At 37.0% G+C, this 25,206-nt stretch overlaps 1 protein-coding gene across 1 annotated transcript in view; it reads right to left on the bottom strand.

The window, feature by feature from the left end:
* Nucleotides 1-25,206, bottom strand: part of LOC118846076 (cadherin-12) — a 143,087-nt gene that overhangs the window by 102,200 nt on the left and 15,681 nt on the right. The window contains exon 2 of the mRNA XM_036754261.1: nucleotides 10,199-10,386. Coding sequence (XP_036610156.1) covers nucleotides 10,199-10,386 — 188 coding nt within the window. The remainder of the gene's footprint in view (nucleotides 1-10,198; nucleotides 10,387-25,206) is intronic.

The following is a 25,206-nucleotide window of genomic DNA, read 5'->3' as shown; positions in this document are numbered from 1 at the left end:
TTTATCACCTGAGTTGGCCTTTTAATTTCATAAATCCATATCAGAGTCAACACTTTAAAATACACCTAGCATGTTTCATTCAACTTTACAGGGAAGAATGGCATAGTTTGATTGAAAATGTTTTTTTAATGTTCCTATTCTATTTGGGGCTGACCTTCTAATTTTCAGCCTTGATTTACAAGAAAAAAAAGAAGAATAACACAACAACTTTCTGCTCGGTATATCTTTCAGATATATTTATGTTACATATACTGCATTATTTTCATACAGGAACCATTATTTGTACTTGGCTCAGTGTAGTGTGACCCAAGGGGCAGCATAAAAGATTTTCCACCAATATCAAATGCCTTGGAGGGATTTGTAAGGTTTCACAATTTTATTCTGAACCTAGAGTGACAGTGATATGGGAGACTGTCTCTATGTTTATAAAGTGGGTTTGAGGTGGAAAATAAAAAGAACTGAAAAATTTTCCCTTTATCCTTTCCTTCATAACTGTTCCTGATCATCTCTTTTCATCTGTTCACCTTCTCCCTTTGAAGATCAGGAAGGAAAGAAAGAAGAAAAAGAGAGACAAAGCAAAAAGAAAAAGGGGGGCAGAGATGAAAGAAAAATGATCCATGGAGAATATTTGTCATGCACTCCAAAGAAGCAGGGTAAAATTAAAGCCTTCTCAGAAAGAAGAGAAATGACATTCTACATGGACACTTCAAGCTCAGTCCTAAACAGAACCAAGATGGTATTTAAAAAATAAGAAACTGATGTGTAAAAACCAGCAAAAGCCTCAGATTGAAGGTAGGTGATGCTTAGAATTTTGGTAAATTGAGAAAAAACTCCAATTAGTCTACTCAATAATGAATGGTGAGCGTCATCAAGCTCGGGGTGGGGGGTGGGGGGGAGAAGAACAATTTTGCAAAAGAAAATATTAGGGTATGGAAAGAAAAGTTACCTTTTTAATATAATAAAATATCAATATGCCATACAACAAGTCTGATTGTCAAATGTGGTAAGCATATATTTTTCATAATGCATAAATGTCAATCCTGACACACTGATTAGCCACAATGATTTTTCAAAGGGCCACTAAATGCATGTGTGGATAGTTTTAGAATGCATTTTATCCTGGTTAAGATTTTGACTAAATGGAACTAAACTTATTTTCATGTACATGTGATGATCTTTGGCCAGGACTGATGCAACCCCTATTGCTGAATATAAATAAATTCCCTGAGGTCAGAGGTCATAGTAAGAATTTAATTAGGGGGAAGCTGGAAAACAAGGTTATGAAATAGTCAGGAAAAACAAGGTTAGAAAAATTTTTTTAAAAATACATGACAAGTTACACAGACTATTGGACAAGCAATCCATAGACTGACATGACATCCAGCATTTGGATATAAAAGCAATTTCAGGGAGGGGGATCATGGCTCTCCTAACCATTTCAGAGTTATCATGGCTTCTTTGAGACCCGGATAGGAGACAAAGAGGACTTGTGAAGGAACAGAGGACAACTGCAAATGCTATTCAGTCTGATTTTGTATCATGTATACTTGCCTTATGTGTGATGACTGTATCCTTGCCAGCTAAATAAATTATGTATACCAACAGATGACTGCACATATATGTATGTATGAACATGCGCATGTATGTATGTATGTATGTATACTTCTTGCTTTTCTTGGGTCAGTATTTTCATTATCTGGATATCTAAGGTGGAAAAAGTTTCCTTAGCTTTCCAGAATAGTATATCAAAGTCATTTTCCATAACTATTTCAACAAATTTTCTGTGCTGTACTACAGTTATAGAAAAATTTGCTACTTTTTGGCACATTAAGCATCACTGTCCATGATTCTTATTGGTACCTTGTCTTCCACAAGGAAAATAAGTTCCTTGAGAGCAGAAACAATCTTTGATCCCACAACCAATGAATTCCCCACCTCCACCCTCATTACTTAGCAGGAGGTTTTGTATACCACAGGTAATTGAGAGATGCCATTTAATAGCTGTTAATGCAGCTAAGTGCCTGGTATTTTAAAGGTTAGGTTACATAGGAACATTGATGCGGTTTGGAATTTTTTTCCTCACCAGTTGAGCAATAAGCTTTAGACTTATGTGATTTCACATAGGAATATAAAGGATCATAGGCTGAAAATATAATTTGCATGAATTGTTGCTGTTGTGCCAATGGTTGGAATGGATTATCATATTCTCCATATTTCTGTGAAAGGACACATTCATTATTCAGACTGGTAGTGGTGACCCATGTTTCAGGAGCCAGATTCTGTTGTGCTGCACACTTATTAAAGCACTTTTATACTATAACAGGAAAATGGCTAAATAATGACCGTAGGCTTAGAACTGTTTAGAGATCACATGGTTAACCCCCTCAGAGGAAACTGAAGCAAGAGAGCTGGAGCCATTCGATCAAAGTCACTTAACACCGGTGGAGTAATTGGTTGGAGTGGAATTCAAAATCAGGTTTTATGAGTCCAAGAGTCAGTGTTCATTCTGTTGTACCACTTTGATTCCTTATCCAATGATGACATAGGGAAAAAAAAAACTTCATAAAGATCAACGAAGCTGATATTTTGGGATAAATTATCCATACTGATAATCTAGAGAAGATCATTATTTTCAAGTATTTGAAGGATTGTCAAGTTGAAGAGAGAGAATTATTTTGCTTTTCTCCAGAGCACAGAACTAGAAACAACTGAAACATAACAGCATTTACTAAGTATCTACTATGTTTAAGGTATTTTGCCAGTTGAGAGAAGCAAAAATAAAAATATTAGTTCTTGCCCCCAAGAAGCTTCCATGTCATTGGGGGTGGGAGGTGGAGGTGTTCTTATGGAATATAGCAATATATATGCACATATGTATGTATATTTTCATGTGTGAGGTTGTTTGCATTTACAAAGCAAATACAAAATAGTCAAAGTAATTAAATAAGAGAGATAATGCTAATAATTTGGTCCCTTGTAGGAGCTGACTTCTTAATATCATCTTCACAGATGCTAGGGAGCCTATAAAACCAAAACGAGCAGGAAGTGCATTTCAGTCATAAGCAAACACCTACTCAAAGATCCATAAATGGGAAATCAAATGTCCTATACAGAGAATAGCTAGCAGGCCAGTGTGACAAGAACTGAAGGAGTATGAAGAAGAGTAATATAAACAAAACTGGAAGAAGGAGGGAAAGGACTCTAGAGGTCTTTAAATGCAAATTTTGTATTTTTTGTACAATTTTGTACTTTATGTTAGCAGCAGAGGGAACCACTAAATATCCTTTTTGGTGAAGAAGGGTCTGAACAAGATTTTAGGAAAATCAATTAATATTTGTGTGTAAGGTAAGAGAGGAGAGGCTAGAGGCAGGGAGCCTGACTAATTCATAGACTATTACAAGTCATCAAGATAAGACATCATTCATTTCAAGCATTCATTAATCATTAACTACATGCTTGATACTGTGCTAGGTGCAAAGACAAAAACAAATCAGTCAGTAACCTCAAGGAGCTCATATTCTGTTGGGTGGGGAAGTGGGGAGAAGAAGGATGACAGGTAAACAGGAATATCACAAATTCAGATTTGACTAAATGACTTTTGAGGTTCCTTCCATGTTTGGAATTTTTTGGTCTATGGAGAATAAATTAAACAAATAATTGACAAATATCGCCTTTATTTATAGAATACAAATACTATTCCAGTAGGACCCCTTCACATACTTAAAAACACTAGAAGGACTGGAATTTGAGAATACCTTGAAGGCGCAACCTGCATCAATTGCAGGGCAAAACATTTTATTTATATGTAAAATTAGAATGTATGCTTGTAATTATTTGTATTGATAGAGCCATGTCTGACTCTTCATGACCCCATCCGGGGTTTTATTGGCAAAGATATTGGAGTGGTTTGCTATTTCCTTCTCTAGATCATTTTATAGATGAAGAAACTAAGGCAAATAGGGTTAAGTGACTCGCCCAGGATTACACAATTAGTAAGTGTCAGAGGCTAGATTTGAACTCAGGATTTCCTAACTGCAAGACTAGTATTCTATCCACTGAGCCACACAGGATAATTAGTTTTAATAATGCATCCAGTGATACAACTGTTCCTTGTAGTGTTACATTACTAGCTTTCAGATGTAGTCCATAACTATGAAGCTAATTAAAATATTATTGATAAATGTATTTCAATTCTCTTTAAAAAAAAAAAAAAGGTCATGGTGGTGCAGGCAGCTGCATGGCTCAATGGATACAGCACTAGGCCTAGAGTCAGGAAGACCTGAGTTCAAATTAGGCCTCAGACACTCATTAGATGTGTGACCCTAAGCAAATCACTTAACTTCTGTTTGCCTTAATACACTAGAGAAGGAAACAGCAAACTACACCAGTATCCTTGCCAAGATAACCCCATATGGGCTCAAGAAGGGTGAGAAATGACTGAAAAGACTGAAACCCACAACATGGTGATGCAGAATGGACTCTCTGGATAACTAGTTATTCACTTGATAAAACAGCCAGAAATGCTATATTGGCTAAGCTCAAACTGATTCCATCATTTGAGATAGATAATGCCTTAGTATTTTCTGTGAATTAAGGCAACAGAAATGCTTTGTATTGATGAAACTGTAGAGTTCCACCACTAAAATGAAAGGAAGAAATTATCACTAATTAGATAACTTCAAGCAGTAATATGTTTCCTATATGGACAATTTAGGCAAAAGTGTTTTCTTTTGGTACCACATTATCCAGAGAATTCCCTCAATTTTCCATATTACTTCATATAGTAAATACATAGCATACAGAGCCCAATCAGACCATTTCTTATTGATCCTGTCCTAGAATAAGATGACTTCAGTGGACCAGATATGATTTAATTCAATTTAGTTCATGAAATACCTACTATGAGCAAAGTATTATACTACTTAAAGAATAAAAAAGGAAAAACAGTACCCTTTGTAAACTTAGCTCAAATGTATCTCTTTATATGACTACTATAAAGATGTTGTAGCCTAATGCAGTCATGGTACAGAAAATAGAGTGAAATCTATTTTAATCAATTTATTATTTTTGTCTCTTAGAATACCTTCACAAATTCTAATCATATTTAGATATAGGGATTGAAAAATCAGAAATTTTGTTCTTTTGGGGGTGGAGCCAAGATGGTGGCTGGAAAGCAGGCACTCACTTAAGCTCTCCCTCAAATCCCTCCAAACACCTATAAAAATGGCTCTGAACAAATTCTAGAGCTGTGGAACCCACAAAATAGCAGAGGGAAGCAGGTCTCCAGCCCAGGACAGCCTGAATGGTTGCTGGGAAGGGTCTATCACACAGTGCTGGGAGCAGAGTGCAACCCATCATGGACTGCGCCAGGATGAACCAGACCTCAAGTCAGGTGGAACAGTCCTGAGGGCCATGAATCATTGAGCTGTGGCAGTTACCAGACTTGTCAACCCCCAAAACATCAAAGAACATGGAGCAGGTTAGTGGGAAAACTGCTAGACTAGGGTGAGAGCGGTCCGGCCCCAGCCCAGGAGTGGTGGAGGTGGAACAGGGGTGGTGGCAGCAGCAGCAGGAAGCTCCAATAGCTGCTTCCAGAGCTCCAGCAACATCAGCTTCCCGAGTCCCTAGCCCACAAAGTGGGAAGAATCAAGCGACAGATCAGAGTGGGAGTGAAGGGAGCTTTGCTGGCACAGAGGCAGCTTTGCCCTGCTTGCATCTGGGTCACAGTACTGGTTGGGGGTTCTTGGGGGAAGAGGACTGCCGATGTGTCAGAGCATGCTATTTAGAAGTAGCTCTGAAAACAGCACTGCAGCCCTTAAAGCTTGGGACAAAGTACTCTCTACTCTACAAGCAGTCATACCCTGACAAAAAGCTCAAGGGTCAATCAGTTGGCTGGGAACATGAACAGGCAGTGAAAAAGGACTCAGACTCACACTCAGACTATAGAATATTTTTTGGTGACAAGGAAGATCAAAACATACAGCCAGAAGGAGTCAACAAAGTCATAGAGCCCACATCAAAAGACTCCAAGAAAAATAGAAATTGGGCTCAGGCCATGGAAGAGCTCAAAAAGAATTTGGAAAAGCAAGTAAGAGAAGTAGGGGAAAAATTGGGAAGAGAAATGAGAGTGATTGCAAGAAAATCATGAAAAACAAGTCAATGACTCTCTAAAGGAGACCCAAAAAAATATTGAAGAAAATAACACCGTAAAAAATAGACTAACTCAAATGGCAAAAGAGCTCCTAAAAGCCAATGAGGAGAAGAATGCCTTGAAAGGCAGAATTAGCCACATGGAAAAGGAGGTCCAAAAGACCACTGAAGAAAATACCACCTTAAAAATTAGATTGGAGCAAGTGGAGGCTTGTGACTTTATGAGAAATTATAAAACAGAACCAAAGGAATGAAAAAATGGAAGACAATGTGAAATATCTCATTGGAAAAACTACTAACCTGGAAAATAGATCCAGGAGAGAGAATTTGAAAATTATTGGACTACTTGAAAGCCATGATCAAAAAAAGACCCTAGACATTATCTTTCAAGAAATTATCAAGGAAAACTGCCCTGGTATTCTAGAAACAGAGGGTAAAATAGAAATTGAAAGAATCCACCAATCACCTCTTGAAAAAGATGCCAAAAAGAAAACTCCTAGGAATATTGTCACCAAATATCAGAGCTCACAAATCAAGGAGAAAATACTGCAAGCAGCCAGATAGAAACAATTTGAGTATTGTGGAAACACAATCTGGATAATACAAGATTTAGCAACTTCTACATTAAGGGATCAAAGGGCTTGGAATATGATATTCTGGAGGTCATAGGAGCTAGGATTAAAACCAAGAATCACCTACCCAGCAAAACTGAGTAGAATGCTCCAAGGAAAATTATCGACCTTCAATAAAATAGAGGACGTTCAAGCTTTCTTGATGAAAAGACCAGAGCTGAATAGAAAATTTGATTTTCAAATACAAGAATCAAGAGAAGCATGGAAAGACAAGTCATAAGGGACTTACTATGTTTGTAATTCATGAGAACTTTCTCAGTACTAGGGGAGTTATAGAGTGTGTACATGTATATATATATATATATATATATATATATATATATATATATATATATATATATATAGACAGAGGGCACAGGATGAGTTGAATATGAAGAGATGATATCTGAAAAATAAAATAAAATTAAGGGGTGAGAGGAATATATTGAGAAAGAGAGACATAGAATGGGTAAATTGTCTCACATAAAAGTGGCAAGAAAAAGGAGTTATGTTGGAAGGGAAGAGGGTGCAGGTGAGGGGGGAATGAGAGAATCTTGCTCTCATTGGATTTCACTTGAGGAGGGAATAACATACACAGTCAACTGGGTATCTTACCCCACAGGAAAGTGGGGGAAGGGGATAAGAAAGGGGGGATGATAGAAGGGAGGACAGATGGGGGAGGAGGTAATCAAAAGCAAATACTTTTGAAAAGGGACAGCGTCCAGGGAGCAAAGTTAATAAAGGGGGACAGGATAGGATGGAGGGAAATATAGTTAGTCTTTCACAACATGATTATTGTGGAAGTGTTTTGCATATTGATACATGCGTGGCATATATTGAATTGTTTGCCTTCTTAGGGAGAGTGGGTAGGGATGGAAGTGGGGAGAGAATTTAGAACTCAAAGTTCTAAAAGCAGATGCTCAAAAAAAAGTTGTTTTTGTATGCAACTGGGAAATAAGATATACAGGCAATGGGGTATAGAAATCTATCTTGCCCTACAAGAAAGTAAGGGGAAAGAGGATGCAGGGGGAATGGGGTGACAGAAGGGAGTGCTGACTGGGGAATGAAGTAATCAGAATATATGCCATCTTGGAGTTGGGGTGGGTAGGGTAGAAATGGGGAGAAAAATTGTAACTCAAAATCTTGTGTAATCAATGTTGAAAACTAAAAATATTAAATAATAAAATATGAAAAAAGAAAAATCAGAAATTTTATCTGTTAAAATGTATAAGCCTTGGCCTTGTTCTCCAATAATTATTGGCATGGGAGGCAAGTGCGGCATTTATTCATACAAATTTTAAAATAATTTGTATCTATCTTCTTGTAATCATAACACCAGGCTTCTGAATAATTTTTAAAGGGAATTGATGTGTGCTTTGTAAGACACCGGATACAGTATTTGGATCTTCATAAAAATAATAAACAAATAATTTATAAACCAAATATGTTTAGAGTTGAAAGCATAAAGTCCAAAAGAGTGTGCATACTTTGCACCAAAAAGAAAATATTCTCCATACACCAATAACTATTACAAAACACTTGTAATTAACCAGAAAACCATGATCTAGATTATACCAAAGAAATGAGGAATAAACAATAACAGTTTGTGTGTATCAGGGTGCAAGGAGAGTTTTAATTTTTTAAAAAAGATGCATATTAAGTTTATAAGCATTTTTAGATAATTCTTTTAAATAAAACTTAGGGAAAAACTAAGGATATGTAAATACAGAATGTATTGTTTACTCACGTGATTTGTGTAAATTTAAATTCAAAACAATTATGTGCAATGCTGTTTTAAAAATGTATTTTTTTCTTTTATACATTCTCTTCTATATTACATTTATATATAAGGTATATATTATATATAGATATTCAATGCTAGTCTTGGTTTGATTTAAATAATCATAAAACTCTACATTTTCTTTCCCTGTTAACTGGAATATAATAATGATTGTAATAATAACTAAAATAACAACACTTTAACACTTTTTAAAGTGCCTTACACATTATATCATTTAATTTCCAGAAAATGAACATTAATTTAAAAAAATCACTTAGATTCTGATTAGTGAGAGGTAAATTTTTACCTGCTCAATGGAAACACCTTCTAAGAAGCAATATGGCCACCATTAAAGCAAGAACATACTAAAAACCACTGATGGATATAATGGCCTTTCCAACCCATCCAGGAAATTGTCATTTATTACCATGAGAATGAGAACTAGTGATATTTCTGATAGATGTCCAACAGTATCTTTCTAGAAAACTCATCACCTCCACTAACAAGGATGGGTCACCTGGAAGGCTTAGAAAGCATAGCCAATTTTCCACTTTGGCATAGGACACGGAAAGGTCAGGCATGATATGCAGCTTGATTTTTGGCTCTATCTCACTATCACCAAAGGACTTTCCTCACTGTGGTAGATAGCTCAGGGAGCTTTAGATGTCCAGAAATGCAGCACTGAACTATCTATGACTTGAGTGAGAAGTCTTATGCAATTGGCTGAGGGTCAGAGGGCTTACATGACCTCCTCAATCTCAAGGTCAAAAGCAGGAAGTGAAAACAGGTTTTTATATTAGTTCACTCGATCCATGGTTCCATAGTCCCTCTCCACTCTAAGCACTTTACTGACAAAACTGTTCACTGTACTCCTTTATTACATACATTCACAATCAATGCAGCTTTAAAAAATCAAAAGATAGATTTCCCAAGGTATATTTCCTGAAAGATCAGGATAATGTTAAATTTTGTTAGTCCCTTGCAACCTCACTCTCTATTTCTCCTGATGATTTTAATACTATAGGACATATCCCTCTGTTCTCTTTCTAGTTTTCCCTTTTTGTTGTTGTTCTGAACTCATCTCTTTAAACCACCCCTTTTTTCAGTATCTATAAATCACTGTTTATCTTCTCTTTCATTAGCTATCAAGGAATTCTATCTGAGATGAATCTTCTACAAGACACCATTGGCACTGGCCACTAGGTGATCAACTGCAAACTACCTATAGACACAAGCAATTCAGAAGCACAAGGGGATCCTGGATCTCTTGAATGCTAGGTTGTATATAGAGACAGTGGAGTAAAGATTATATGTGAGACCCAACTATGTCTCTGTTTAAATGTTAGGCTTTGTTTAGAGTGAAATAATATTGAAATTTATAATTGCTATGACGCCTGATATAGACTCAATGAAGATTTAGGCACTACGTGTATTTACAGGTTTAATTCTTACTGTTGTCTATAGGAATAATTACTTTGGAGCATGGGAATGGATCTCAGTAGCAAAGTATAATCAGTATGTCTCTGAAAGTCACCAAGTTATTGCCTCATCACTTATTGGGATAGGCTATGCAAAAAAAAAAAAGATTTGTAGTAACTATCATAGTTAAGTGACAATTTGGAAATATTAATTATATCCAAAAATTTTGTCCAGATACCTTTTTCAATTTGATGACCCCTTCCTGTGTATCTTCATCTGTCACGATATCAAACAAGTTTCCCCCATCTCCTGGAACAATGTTGTATTCAATTTCTGCATTTTTCCCAAAATCAGGGTCCACAGCTCTGATTCTTCCAATGGCTGAACCAACTGGAGAAGACTCGGGGACTTTTAGATGAAAGATACCTGATAAAATGTACATAGCAATCTATGTTAGAAAGGACAATGTATATAGTAACTATACAGCATATAGTAAGAATATCAGACTCTAAATGAAGGCTTGTAGGAAATAAATCAAGATAAGAAAATGTCAGCACTCTAGAAATGATATATATCTACAAGGGATAATCAAGAAGAAAAGACATTTTGCTGTCATGGCAAAGATTATCATAAGTACTTGTCTGTTTCCATAACTCCTGCTCTTGAATTCCTAAGAGGAGACATTAGATAACAACAGAGCATTTAAAAATAAAAGCAAATATGACCAAATATCATCTATGCTAATTGCATCCAGGTGTCCCAATCAGTCAGTCAACTGGCATTTACTAAGGGCCTATCATGTGCCAGGCACTGTGCTAAGCTATGGCCCCAGAGTCCAGAAGTATGGACAGTTAAGTTGGAGAACTCCAGTACCTTGGAGAACTCCATGGCCTTGGAGAACTCTGTCTCAATAATATGGATGGAGGGCTAGAGGAAATATCTAAAAGCTAAATTTGTCATATTGAGATCAGTTCCCTAGTGCTGCCCCCGAAGGGCATGCATGCAAATGTTGCTCCCTTATACATGGTCAGAAAATTAGTTTTAGCTTTATATACCTATTTCTTTCAAACAGTACAGTCAAATAAATGGGGACTGGAGGAAGACACTTAAAAGTGAAAATAGAAAAATTTTTATCACAAACACACTCTTACTAAAGTTTGAATTTATAATTGTTGGTTCAAAGTTGCATTATATCCATCAGAATTAATAAAAGTTTCATTAATAGCTTTCCAAAATGTTAAGGTAGGGAGCAATGTTGAATCTCAGACACAAGGTGGAGCTCCAACAGAGCTAGAAATTTAGGATTGCTACAGATTTACTGAAAAGCAGTCACAAAGTCCCATGTAACTTTTGAGTATTAACGCAACATTCAACTTTATAATGACTTCAAAACTCAATAAAAGAAATATCATTTGGATGATTTTCTATGCAAAGACACAATTTGCCTTGAAAAAAATGTCCTTCCCTGCCTCCCTCCAAATCAAAGGATCTGATCAAAGCAAAATAAAACAGAAAGAATTCCATATGGATGCTGAACCCTCTGCATCATTTCAAGTTACTGCTATTGGTGAGTGGATAGAAAAGAAAAGAAAAAAAATTTCACACAAACCTTCTTGTTTTAATGTGAATAAGATACCTTGAAAACATTCAACATTTTTGTAGTGAAGAACAACCTTGCCTCTAGAAACTCCACTGAATCATTTGTTATAGATCAAGCATTACCAGACTACACAAGCTACCTGACCCCTGGTGGGAAGACTTAACCCTGAAGCGATTCAATTATTAGTAAGTCTGCCTAGAACCTCCGTATCTTGACAAGGCCCAATCTGATTTCTGGTTCTCTACTACAGGCTTATCCTCCAGTCTGCCCAAAGTGTGTGCTAACTGCTAAGGCCCCTAGGGACCAATGATAATCTGCATACTTCTATCCTATCATATACTCCCCATCCCAGTGATTCTAACCCTACTTCCCTGTCATTGTATAAACCTTGATTCCCATGCCTTTCTACCTTCACTTTGCTCCCAATCTCCCCTCTATCAACCAACCTCCCCACCCCTCCACAACATTCCCTTCAATATTTACTCACTGTTTCCAGTGTGTTTTCTGGAATTCCAGTTCCATAGGTAAAGCTGTTTTCAGCTTATTTTTTTCCCTTTTTTCCTTCACTCCAATTTTCTTGCTTTCACTGAGCTCTGGTTCCCTCCTAATGACACAGCATCCCTGGAAACCTTTTCCAGTACTAGCTGCCCTTTCATTCTCATGCTATTCTGTGGTTGTTGTGGGGGACTTAGCTATCCCAAACTTTTTCACCCCTCTTCAAACCTCCTATGGCTCTCTCTCTCCATACTCTCTCAACTAAGAACTTTGTTCCATATTCCACTTTAAAAAAAATTAGGTTGTTTACTGAGAATTCAATTCAACTCCTTCAGATACTTTCCCCACTATCATCTCCATTCCTCCCTTAACAACACCAAACCAAGCCAAAGCACACTCTTTGGGGCTTTCCTCCATTAGGTTAGGACTAATAATTTATTATTCTAAGGGTCTTCCAGGATATCTGATTCAACCTGGCACTGTACTAGGTTTCTATCATGGAACCCATCCTGTTCTGAATAAAATATGTGGACAAGTTGCAGGGGCCAAAGAAATAGTTCTGGTCTCCAGAGATGCAGCCCAAGATCATTTAAGTACAGAATCACTTCACTAATATGAAAACCAATATTTTGTGTTACTCCCATCTACTCCCACCAATATCTCCAGGGAATGATACAGTATATCACCACTCAACTCCTCTCTTTCAAACTGAATCTTAAAAATATCATTTCTGAACCTGGAAATAGTTTTAGTACTAGCTCTGGAAAGACACAAGCTGCCATCACTAGGAAAACTATTGTTTGTGGGGTTTCTATCAATTTTTACGTCATGTGCTATATTATACTTATGTTGGTATAACTTCTCTGATTTCTGTTTTGCTATGATTTGGATGAATGATCTTCTTTACTATTCACTATGTGTGTTCATTTTGGAACTTGTATTTAGTGGGAAAATGATGAAGCCTTGGATACAGAGTTTGAGCTCCCCCTTCTCCCCACAAAACGATAAAGCAATCAGAAGTTAGACGGAACCTGATAATATCCTCCAAACTAATAATATTTAAAAGAGTAGAAATATGTATTTCTAGCTTGGTACCCTCTCTCTCTGAGGAGAGCAGAAAGGCACAGGGCCCCAACTTTCTGTTTCCCCTCCTGTCAGGAATAAGTTTCCCTTGCAGAAGAGCAGGGAGGAAGAGCCTACCGATGTCTATTCTGCCTTCTTTTGAGCTATACAAAGAAAGAATCCACACTACATAGGGAACCTTACTACATATGTGGGGTCCATTACTTTATTATTCTATAAATATAAAATTCTTGAAAGTAAACACCACTCTATTCCAATCCAACAAGCATTTGCTACATGCATTGTGCTAGGCATTGGTGATACAAAGACAAAAGGTGGGAAGAGGAAACTAACCACTGCCCTCAAGGAAGAGTAGTGGAGAGGGGTACAACATGTAAACTAATAAGTGTTCACCAAATAATTTGAGCTGGATGAAGTAGAGAGCCTAACAACTAAGGAAATGAATGAATAATAACAGAGTACTTATTAAGCACCTACTGCATGCCAGGCACTTTATTAAATAGTAGGATTACAAATACAAAAGACACAAAATCGCAGCCCTCAGAATTTATATTCTAATAGAGGAAAACACAGACATTAGGGGTGGGGGTGGAGGTGGGGGAAGGTAATAATGACTAAGAAAGTGGGCTTTGGCCAGTTCGGAATCAGAAGACTTCTTATTTGAGATGGCTTGGGAGCTAAACATTTAAGAAAGCTAGATATTCTAAGGTGAAGAGGGAATGCATTCTAATGGTGGAGCATTTGTTATTTATGCAGAGGTAAAGAGGCAGGAGACTGAAATTCTGCGGAAAAAAAATAAGTTCGATAACTTAACTGGAAGGTGGAGTATGAAGGGGAGTAATGTTCAATACACTTAGAAAGGTTGGCTTTGTATCCCCTCAGCAACTAGCATTGTGTTCCACATGTAGTAAGTGCTTCATAAATGGTTATTACTGTTAGGTAACACTTATTTTCTTAGGTTTAGCAGACTAAGATAAAAAACAAAATGATAGAAATCCCACATCTCATAAAATAAGTAATCTGGAGTGGTCACTTACACCATTAGTTTAGCTGAAAAAGGATGCTTAGATACTTTTTCCACTGATATCTCTCCTTTCAAGGTGACAAGCTGAGAATGTTTATACTTAAAGAACAATTTATAAGGCCAACACAAAGAAATGGCAAGTCAGACTAACTCCAGCCATTTCTTTGAAATACTTCAGTGACAGATTAAAGAGGAATTTTCAAAGTAGTAAGCATAAGGTATATCCACAAATCCCATTACAGGCTAATGAGACTCCAAGACCTCCTTTAGGGTTGAGTGACTTACGCTGTCCAACAAAGTTTGACTCTGGAATGACCCAATGCCACGTCCCAAAGAAACATTTATAGCTAACATGACTGAAACAGTGCTTCCCAATTTATTTCTTTTGTGAACCTAGGTTGCAGCTGACATAAAACACAGATATACATAGCACTTTTCAAAGCAGATATATTTTTAGCAAGGAGGAAGGGACTCAGATTCATTAAGACGAGCATCTCTTAATAAAATATTGAAGCTGGTCGTAAAACCTGCAGAATATGGAACAAGTCAGAGAAACTATACATTACTCATGTCAGATTGTTTAGGTTATATCAGTTTATTTCCAACGACTTGGCATTTTATCATTCCTAGAAACTCAAATGTAATAAAGCTGGGGTCATTCGGATTAATTCCAAACTGAAGTAATCTCCAGCTCTGTCATGGACCGATCTTTTATGATGTACTACATAATTACACCACCACCATCTGCCTGGGGTTTACCTCTGATGCATATGAAACATCTTAATGGTGTAACCTGTACAACACAGATTAAAAAAATAAAGCAGGTGACAAGAAATCATACTGATACACTAGAAAGTCCGGGGAAGGGAGATGATTGGTAGTTACAGAAAACAGTCTGACTTTGCGGTTTTGTTTTTCATAGAATGGAAAACTACAAAACAATTAAGACAAATAGAAGCCAAAGATTAGTGAAAGTTTTTGATGCTATTGTTTGTTTTGGGATATCACTAATTGATTCTAAGAAAAATATAATTGTCTGGTTACATTGTATACATACATACATACATACATACATCATACATATATGTTAGGTTATATTTCTTTGTAAACAAGGTGCCCAGTGTCACATAGCTAGTAAATATCTGTGATCAGATTTGAACGTAGGTTTTACTGACTCCAGACAGTTCTCTATCCACTGAACCACCTAGCGATCTCCAGTGATTAGCATATACAGATAAACTAATAAAAGTATTTAACCTAACTTTCAAATAAACTTTCATTCAATAAACAACATTATATTATAGGAATTAATGTATCTCTTTGTGAAACTCATCTATACATTCAGAGTGATATAAGGCATTCATATGATATGCTAAGACTTAACCCTCCACCAAAGTCCTATTTCAATTCTTCTCTGTAGTGAAAAATGACAGTCAGCCCAGAAAAGTTCTAATGGAAGGTCTGTGAATGAGGCTCCAGGGACCTCATGGATGTGCTATCTCAGGACTAACCTAAGTCATGAGGTAAATTCAGAGTGACTTAATCAGCCTAAACAGAGAAGTAATGAATCAGGTAATATATCAGGTAATAAAAATTTTTGGCCAGGGCAATTTATGAAACTTTCCACTAAAGAGCAGGATGTTTAAAATGTTCATCAATGGGATGAGTATGGGCCCAGATGAAACAATATATTCTTGAAAATAAAATGTAAATGTTTACTATCTTTGGAAGGTAGCAAGCCTAGATGCTATGATTTTTCAAAGGCTAAAAGAAAAGTCTTGGAAAAAAATTAGTAGGCAGAATATTTCTTGAGGAAAAGCTATTATTGTGTATTTGAAAATTTGGTGGTGGGAAGAAGAAAGAGAAATCCCTGTTTAAATGGATAGAGAAACTATGATTTGAATTTTAAGCTTCCTTTTTATGTTGCATTTTCTAGACTTATAAATGGACAGCGAGACTATAGTATAATTTAAATATTTTTAATTTCTTAAAGCTACATTATGGCATACATAATGAACTTTTTAAATTTTAACATTGCAAAAGAAAATAATCATGCAGTAGGTTTTTTGTTTCATTTTCCCCTAACATCATAGATCAGTGTGGAAACTAAAGGCCTAATGCTTCTCTCACCCCACACCCCACCCCCATACAAAGCCTTCTACCTTGCAGAGTTAACAGTAAATATGTAAATAGTATTTTCCATAGGCAATCTATACCTGCATATATTAGGACGTTTACCTGGGGAAGTGGCAAAGGAAATCTGCCCTTGGTATAAAAAAGATGGGGCCAACTGACAGATTTGAAACTTCAATTCTCAGTTGAAGTTTTTTGTCACTTCTTGAAAGTTGTACTGTTGAAGAGCAAAAAGAATCAGTGGTTGAATAACTTATGCTGCACCTTATTTTTAAAAAGGCCTGAAGCTACAGACATTTTCAATAAGCAAAAATTAAGGCACGACGAATGTACTCAACTTGGTAGAAGCATCCTGATAACAAAGTGGAGCTTCCAGCAGAATTTTGGTCATGCATACTAAGCATGTACAGCAAACCTTACCCCATAGTGAGTTAGGGCAAAAGAAAGGTAATCTTGATGATTCCTACAGTGTGCCTGGGTCAGAAAATCTTTTTGGAAGTCGGGAGTTATTTGGCATCTTTGAAGAAGCAATTTTCTTCATACAGTAAAGCTCTTCACCTCCAATGAAGTTTCCATGCCCTGAACAGGGTTTTATTAATTAATCAAGCAGATGAATATTTATTGGGTATCCATGGAATGCTTTGCACATTAATAGCATGAATTCTACAAAATCCTGGTTAAAAACTTAACAAACCTTCCTTTATTGCAGCCAGCCAAGAATTTACTTCCTGGATTTGTTACTCAAATGCAATCCTATGGCTGAGGGGCAGTGGCCCTGTTAACCTTGCTCCAGAGAAGTGTCACTTAGAGATATACTGTAAGATTCAACCTATAGAAATTTGAATACAGCAAAACTGTCTACATTTTCCAACAAAAACTGCATTTTTCCCTATATTAGGGATTTTAATCATTTTATGTCCCATTGGCAGTGTGGTAACAATGGTTCTGTACACCTTCTCAAAATGTTTTAAATGTTTAAAATAAAATATATAGAATTAAAAGGGAACCAAAAGTTAGGGAAAATAAAGATGCAATCTGTTTTTCCTATTCAGCTTCACAGACCCCTGAAATCTATCCATGGACACTTTGGAGGTCCATAGACTCCAGGTTAAGAACTCTTCCATATAATCAATTCCCAATTTATAAACAAGATATAAAGTTAAGAGGCACCTCTCCCATGCCTCCTCCAAAACTGTTGCTGGGAAACATTATGTTTATGCTGAGGGTGGGGGAGAGAGCATAGATAAGTAGAATTTTTGGAGAATCTTAGTTCAGAAAGAAGGGTGTAGATAAATTCAAAGAAGCTTATTTTGAGAAATTGTTTCACAAGAGGCACAGGAGTTTTTGGACTCCAGCCTCTAACACACTACACCAATTGTTAGACTATACACAGGAGCACTGTTAGCAGGTATTCTAACATTACCATTCTTGATCCAGGTTCATTCTTAACCCAGGCAGACAGGAAGACAGGCACAGAGCTACAATAAGGGGTTAAATAAGCTAGCTTACTTTATTCTTGTCTATTCTTCTCAAAGGGTTGCTGATAATGGGAGCACCAATTCCTGCACCTTCCCTAATTACCATTCTCACAGGGGTGGGCAAAAAGGCTTGGGGGGGACAGCTGCCCCTACATCTCAATAGGACCAGTCTAGACAGGCACAGCATTCCACCTTGTGCACTCCCCTAAATCCCCTCAAGCCTCAATGGGAGCCAGTTGAGGGCAAGTACATGCATTCCTCTATGAATTACCCAAATCACAAATCACAATCCCCATTGGTTCCCCACTTATTGACCAGTACCCACTTGATTTATAGGGCAGCAGACAAAGAAGGCATATTGCCAGCAATAACCTCACAGCTTAACTTTAGCAATATTGTCATTAAGCATAAGCATAGTAAAAATCACATTACATCTCATTGCACAGTTGCAGTAGTCTACCACTACAATTCTAGGAAATATTATCTAGGATCCTTGGAAATATTCTGGGTATTACTATCTAGAGATTATTATGGCTATGGATCCTGAGAACTAAACTGTAAGAAAGAATAACAAAATCCTCCTTGCTTACAGGAATAGTGTCATATGGGTTTCTCCAAAAATATTCTCAAATATTGCCTAAATTTTAAAATTTTCTACTAATTTTAACTTAAATTCTAATCATTATAGAATATTTGGGATTAATTAGCATCCTCATAAAAATGTCTTACAAAGGTTTTCTTTTTTACTTATCTTCTTTCTCTTTAGGCAGCTATTTGGCACAGGGAGTAAGGAACTGAACCTACAGTAATGAAGACCTGAAATCAAATTTAAGTTCAGATACTTACCAGCTGTGTGACCCTAGATAAGTCACTTAACTTCCATCTGCTTAGTTTCCTCATCTGTAAAATGAAAATAATAATAGCACCTACCTCTCAGAGTTGTGGTGAGAATAAATGAGATAATATATGCAAAGTAAAAGGAGAGAAAATAAATGCTTGCCAATGGAAAAAAAATAATAAAAAAACTCAGATAGAATTAAGAAGTCACTTATTGTACACATTCACATGAATAAAGTCCTTCTGCTGGCAAACCGGTTCTACCTCTTAACACCTGGCAAGAGTAGCCTGGCAAGTAGCATGAAGCACTTTGAAAGCTAATGCAGGAGGGGGCAGAGACCGGATGGAAGAAAAGAGGCAACTGAGATGAATTTTCAACATTCTCCTCCAAGCAACTTTAAAATAACTCCTAAAATCAAATTTTGGAGTGGTAGAGTCAACAAAAAGTTAGTGTGACACATTTTTCTGGTCTTAGAAAACCTAAGTTGGCAGAAGTTTGTGACACTGAGGTGGAAGCCTGTCTGGAGCCCACACAGGCAGAGGCAGCAACAGTCAACGGTGACCACACCAGAAAAAGCTTTGGGAGCACTGAGCCCAGAGATGGTGAGGAGTCAGACAATTGGCCAGAAAGAGATTAAAGGGGACCTTTTGCTGGCACTGGGTATAGCTGGCACTGATGGCAACTCTATTACCCATTTTCTAGGTTGCAGGGAAAAGAGGAACACTAAGATCAGTCAGCAGGGGTCCTGGTCACAGTGCCATGGAAAAGAGAATGCTAGTGTTTGTGGCTGCAGGAGCCCTTCCTGGGTAAAGACCAGAGCACGGACCATGAGAGCAGTGACCATACCTCTCCAAAGAAAGAGAAGGAAAAGGAGAAGGAGAAGGAAGAGGAGGGAGGAGGAGGAGGAGGAGGAGGAGGAAGAGAAGGAGGAGGAGGAAGAGGAGGAGGAGGAGAAGAAGAAGAGGGAAAAGAAGAAGAAGAAGCAGCAGCAGCAGCATTGCCCAACCCAAACTGGCTTAATGGTAAAAGAGGCACAAAAATTCACTGAATAAAAGAACCCCTTAAAAAGCAGAATAGTGCAAATGGAAAGTAAGTATAAAAATTCACTGAAGAAAAAACGCCTTATAAAACTGAATTGGCCCAATGGGAAAAGAGTTACAAAACTTCAGTGAATAAAATAACTCCTTAAAAATTAGACTTGGGTAAGTGGAAGCTAATGACTTAATGAGACTTTAAGGAACAATAAAACAAAATCATAATAATGAAAAAAATAGAAGAAAACATGAAATATCTCATTAGAAAAACATTTGACTTAGAAAATAAATCGAGAAGAGATAATTAAAGAATTATTGGACTAACTGAAAGCCATGACCAAAGAAAGAGCCTAGACATCATATTTCAATAAATTGTCAAGGAAAACTGTTTCTATATCTTAAATCTGGAGGATGAAATTATAATTGAAAGAATCCACCAATCACCTTCTGAAAGAGATCCCAAAATGAAAACTAAGAAGTAATATTATAGCCAGATTCCAGAGTGGCTAGTTCAAAGAGAAAATACCTCAAGAAACCACAAAAAAAATTCAAATATTGTGGTGTCACAGTAAGGATAACAGAAGATTTAGTAGCTTCCACATTAAAGGCACAGAGGGCTTGTAATATACTATTCCAGGAGGCAAAGGAACTTGTATTACAACCAAGAATAATCTACCTGGCAAAACTGAGTATAATCCTTTATGGGGGGGAGGGTGCGGAGGAGGCAGGAATCAATATTTAATGAAATAGAGGAATTCTGAGCATTCTTAATGAAAAGACCAGAGCTAAATTGAAAATCTGACATTCAGACACAAGATTCAAGAGAAGCATAGAAAAGATAACATGAAAGATGTCTCAATAAAAACCTCATAAGGGTCTCAATAAAGTCAAAATGTTTACATTCCTATACAAGATAATGGTACATGTATATTCTAATAACTTTATTAGGGGAGTTAAAAGGAGTTTACTTAGGGGACACAGATGTGAATCAATTATGCTGGAATGATTTCCAAAAAATAATGAAAGGATGAGAAAGAGGGAGGCTCTGGGAGAAGGGGAAAGAGACAGGTTAAATGGAAGAAACTTTCTCAAATAAAAGAAGTACAGAAGGAAGATCTTTTAAGGCTGAAGGTAAAAATAAGGGGGAGGGTGGCAGGCAATGCTTGAACTTCACACTCATCACAATTGGTTCAAAGAGGGACAAATATATATGCACACACTCAATTGTGTATAGAAATGTAACTTATCCAATAGGGAAACAAGAGGGGAAGGGGACACCAGAAAGAGGGAGTGATAAAAGGTCCAGGTCCAACAGATTAAGGAAGGCACTAGTTAGAAGCAAAATAGACTTTTGAGAAGGGACAAAACAGAGAGAGAGAGAGAGAGAGAGAGAGAGAGAGAGAGAGAGAGAGAGAGAGGAGGAGGAGGAGGAGGAGGAGGAGGAGGAGGAGGAGAAGGAGAAGAAGAAGAAGAAGAAGAAGAAGAAGAAGAAGAAGAAGAAGAAGAAGAAGAAGAAGAAGAAGAAGAAGAAGAAGAAGAAGAAGAAGAAGAAGAAGAAGAAGAAGAAGAAGAAGAAGAAGAAGAAGAAGAAGGAGAAGAAATAGAAGAAAATGGGATGGAGGCAAAAGCACAGTAATCTTAACGGTGAATGTGAATGGGATAAACTCACTCATAAAACAGAAGCTGATTATAGAATGAATTAGAAACCAGAATCCAACAATGTTGTTTACAAGAGACATACTTGAAACAGAAATACACAAATAGTTAAAGGCTGGGGTAGAATCTAATATGCTTCAGCTGAACCAAATAAAAGGCAGGGGTAGCATCATGATTTCAGACAAAGCCAAAACAAAAATAGACCTAATTAGAAGGGATAATGAGGGAAACTACATTTTACTAAAAGGTATTATAGACAATGAAGTAATATCAAAAGCTTTTATAGCAAGTTTCTCCGATAAAGGTCTCATTTCTCGATTACATACTATGTGTAGAAATTGAGTTAAATTTATAAAAATGAAAGTCCCCAATGGATAAATGCTCAAAGGATATAAACCAGTAGTGTTCAAAATAAGAAATCAAAGCTATTTGTAGTCATAAAAATGTTCCTAACTCACTATTGATGAAAGAAAGGTAAATTAAAATAACTCTTAGGCACCATCTCACACCTATCATACATAAAAAATGTTAGAAGGAATGAGGGAAAAACAAGTACACTGATAAATTGTTAGTGGAATAGTGAACTATTCCAATCATTTTGGAGAACAATTTAGAACTATGCCCAAGGAGCTATAAAACTGTGCATACCCTTTGACCTAAAAATACCACTACTAAATTTGTATACCAAAAAGATGGAAGGAAAAGGAAAAAGACCTATATGTTCAAAAATATTTATAGCAACTATTTTTGTGGCGGCAAAGAATTGGAAATTGAGGGGACGCTCATCAATTGGGGAATTGCTGAACAAATTATGACGTGTGATTGTGATGGCACACTCTTGTGCTATGGGAAATGATGATGGGGGTGGTTTCATAAAAACATGGCAAGACCTATATGAACTAATGCAAAGTGAAGTGAGAAGAACTGAGAGATTAGAGTGCACAATAATTGCAATGTTGTAATGATGATCAACTATGAAAAACTTGGTTACTCTGATCAATACAATGATCCAAGACAATTCCAAAGGATTCATGATAAAAAAAATGCATTCACCTCCAGAGAGAGAAGTAATGAACTCTGAGTGCAAATTAAAGTATAATTTTGTCACTTTATTTTCTTGCTTTTTAAAAAAAGTCTAATATAGAAATACGGTTTACAAGATTTCACATACATAATTGACATCATTCTGCTTGGTTTCTCTATGTGCAGGTGAGGGGTAAGAGGGAAGGAGAGAATTTGGGACTCAAAATTCAAAAAGAAAAGAATGTTAAAAATAAATAATAAAGTTAATGCTGGTCATGAATTGGGCCTGAGCGTCACCAAGAGCCTGAGAGACTAAAAAACTGAAGTAAGAGGTGGGAAGTGGAAAAAAACAAAAGAAGAAGAAGAACTTAAGATAGCAAAGACCCACTCTGCCTATTTCTATAGTTTTTGCAAAGACAAAGTAAATAGCATTTCCTACTTTTCCTTCCTAAACTGCTTGACCCCCTACACCTAGGACCCAAAATTCAGCATAATTGTATTTGCAAAAATATCAATTATGGGTTAAATAACATTTTGTAGATTGTTGTTATGCCATAATACCTTCCAGGTTTCAAACCACCAATTTACAAATAAATATACTTAATTCACACGCTGGGGTCAAATATAATAAATGATCATTATATTTATAAAACAGTTGATTATTCAAATACACCAGAGTAAGTTCAGATGACTCTTTTCACCAAACAGTAAACATGATATGGATTCTGGCAAGAGCTTCCAAGTTACTGAGTTCATCAATAACCTTCCATTACTTATCCATTTTATATTATTTTAAAATTTCCTTTAAAAGCCTCATTAAATATTTATGGGTTATTTAAGTTGTCTTTAATTCTAATGAAATATAATGGAGTGATAGCTCCAGATAGTTTCACCCTTTATATCTAGAAAAAAAAAATAATACAGCATACTACCTTTGTGAAGGCTTCTTAGAGACTTCAACATATTTTGAATAAACCTACGGTGATAATCTTTGGGACTGAAAATAAAGCTTCAAAAATAAACTCACAGGACTTCTGGTGCTAAAATGGAGGCAGGAGGAAGGAACTCTCTGAAGCCCTCCCAGATTCCCCTTCAAACAACTAGAAAAGTGCCTCAGAAGTGATCTAAGAGCAGGAAGCAGTTCACCAGTCCCTCAGGAAAGGTCTGTCTCACTGGGGTAGGAGGGAAGGGGAGGTCCAAGAGCAGCAGCCAGCCTCACAGCAGGGCGCCAGCAGCAGGGCTCCAAGCCTAGGGCAATTGGCCAGTGAGGCCACGACCTCCTACAAAACATCAGGCCCCTAGGCAAGTGCCCCATTCCAACAACCCCAACCCCAGTTCAAGCCATCAGAAATGCCTTGATCCCATCATATAATAGTAGTGAAGCCAGTCCCCAGGACTGGTCAACAGCAAGACCCTTCCCCTGGAAGAGCAGAGAGATCTTGTTTCCACAGCCACACAGCAGCAACAAAAATTCCTCCTTCAGGACTTGCTAGAGAAGCCATGTTTCCATAGCGATGGGGTGGGGGGGGGGGAGGCACCCCTGGGACAGACCAGCAATAAGATCCCTCCTTCAGGGCCAGTCACCAGAAAGAATCTATTACCACAGCAACCCAGCGGCAAGGCCCCACCCCTGGAACAGACCAGCAGTGAAATCTCACATCCAGGGGAGGCCAACAGGGAGGTCCAAGCTAGAAGGAAAGCTTACCCTCCAGAGAAAGCAAGCAAGTAAGCCCTGAAAGCCCAGTGAAAGCCAGAAGTAAGACCTAGATTCCCAGCACAAAAAAGCTTGGGATAGTGCAAGACCAGAGCCCAATTCTCACATAAGAACACGAAAGTCACAGAAAATGCAGGAAAAAAATGAGCAAAAACAAAAAAAGAGCTTGACTATAGAACATTACTATGGTGATAGGGAGGTACAAGGCACAAACTTGAGGACAATAGTGTCAAAATGTCTACATGTGAAACCTCAAATAAAAATGTACTTTGGTCTCAGGACACAAAAGAATCCCTAGGAAAGCTTAAAAAGGATTTAAAAAGGCAAATTAGAGGAGAAGAAAAATTGGGAAATGAAATGAGAGTAATGTAAGAGAATCATGAAAAAAAGTCAATATCATGGGAAAAGATATACAAAAACTTACTGAGGAAAAAAAAAAACTTCCTCAAAAATAGAATTGGCCAAATGAAAAAGGAAGTACAAAAGCTCAATGAAGAAAATAATTCCTTAAAAATTGGAACTGCTTTAAGAAATGATAATCAGGCAGACTTCAGAAAAAACCTGGAAAGACTTATTTAAACTGATGCTGAGAGAAATGAGCAGAACCAGAAGAACATTGTACACAATAGCAGCCATATTGTGCGATGACAGAAATGCAAGGATCTAAGACAACTCCAAAAGACTCATGATGGAAAATGCTGTCCACATCCAGAGAAAAAAACTTTGTAGTCTGAATGCAGATAGAAGTATAGTATTTGCTCGCTCTCTCTCTTTTTTTTGTTTTTGGATGTTCTGTTTCTTCTTTCTCATGGTTCCTCCCATTGGTTCTATTTCTTCTTTACAACATGACTAATGTGAAAATAAGTTTAATATGACTGTATGTGTAGGGCCCAAACCAGATTGCATGTTGTCTTGGGAACAGGGGAGGTGCTGGGAGGGAGAAAAAATTTAAAACTCAAAATTAGAACCAGAAGGCAAAATAGAAATTGAAAGAATCCCTGATCGCCACCTGAAAAAGATCCCAAAATGAAAACTCTCAAGAACATCATAGGCAAATTCCAGAGTTCATAGATCATGGAGAAAGTATTGAAGCAGCCAAAAAGAAATAATTCAAAAATCATGGAGTTACAATCACAATTACACAGGACTTGGCAGCTTCCACACTAAA

The sequence above is a fragment of the Trichosurus vulpecula genome, chromosome 1 (assembly GCF_011100635.1).
Source record: "Trichosurus vulpecula isolate mTriVul1 chromosome 1, mTriVul1.pri, whole genome shotgun sequence".
NCBI lineage: Eukaryota > Metazoa > Chordata > Mammalia > Diprotodontia > Phalangeridae > Trichosurus > Trichosurus vulpecula.
The sequence above is the reverse complement of the archived record's forward strand: the minus strand, read 5'-3'. Positions and strand labels throughout refer to the sequence as shown.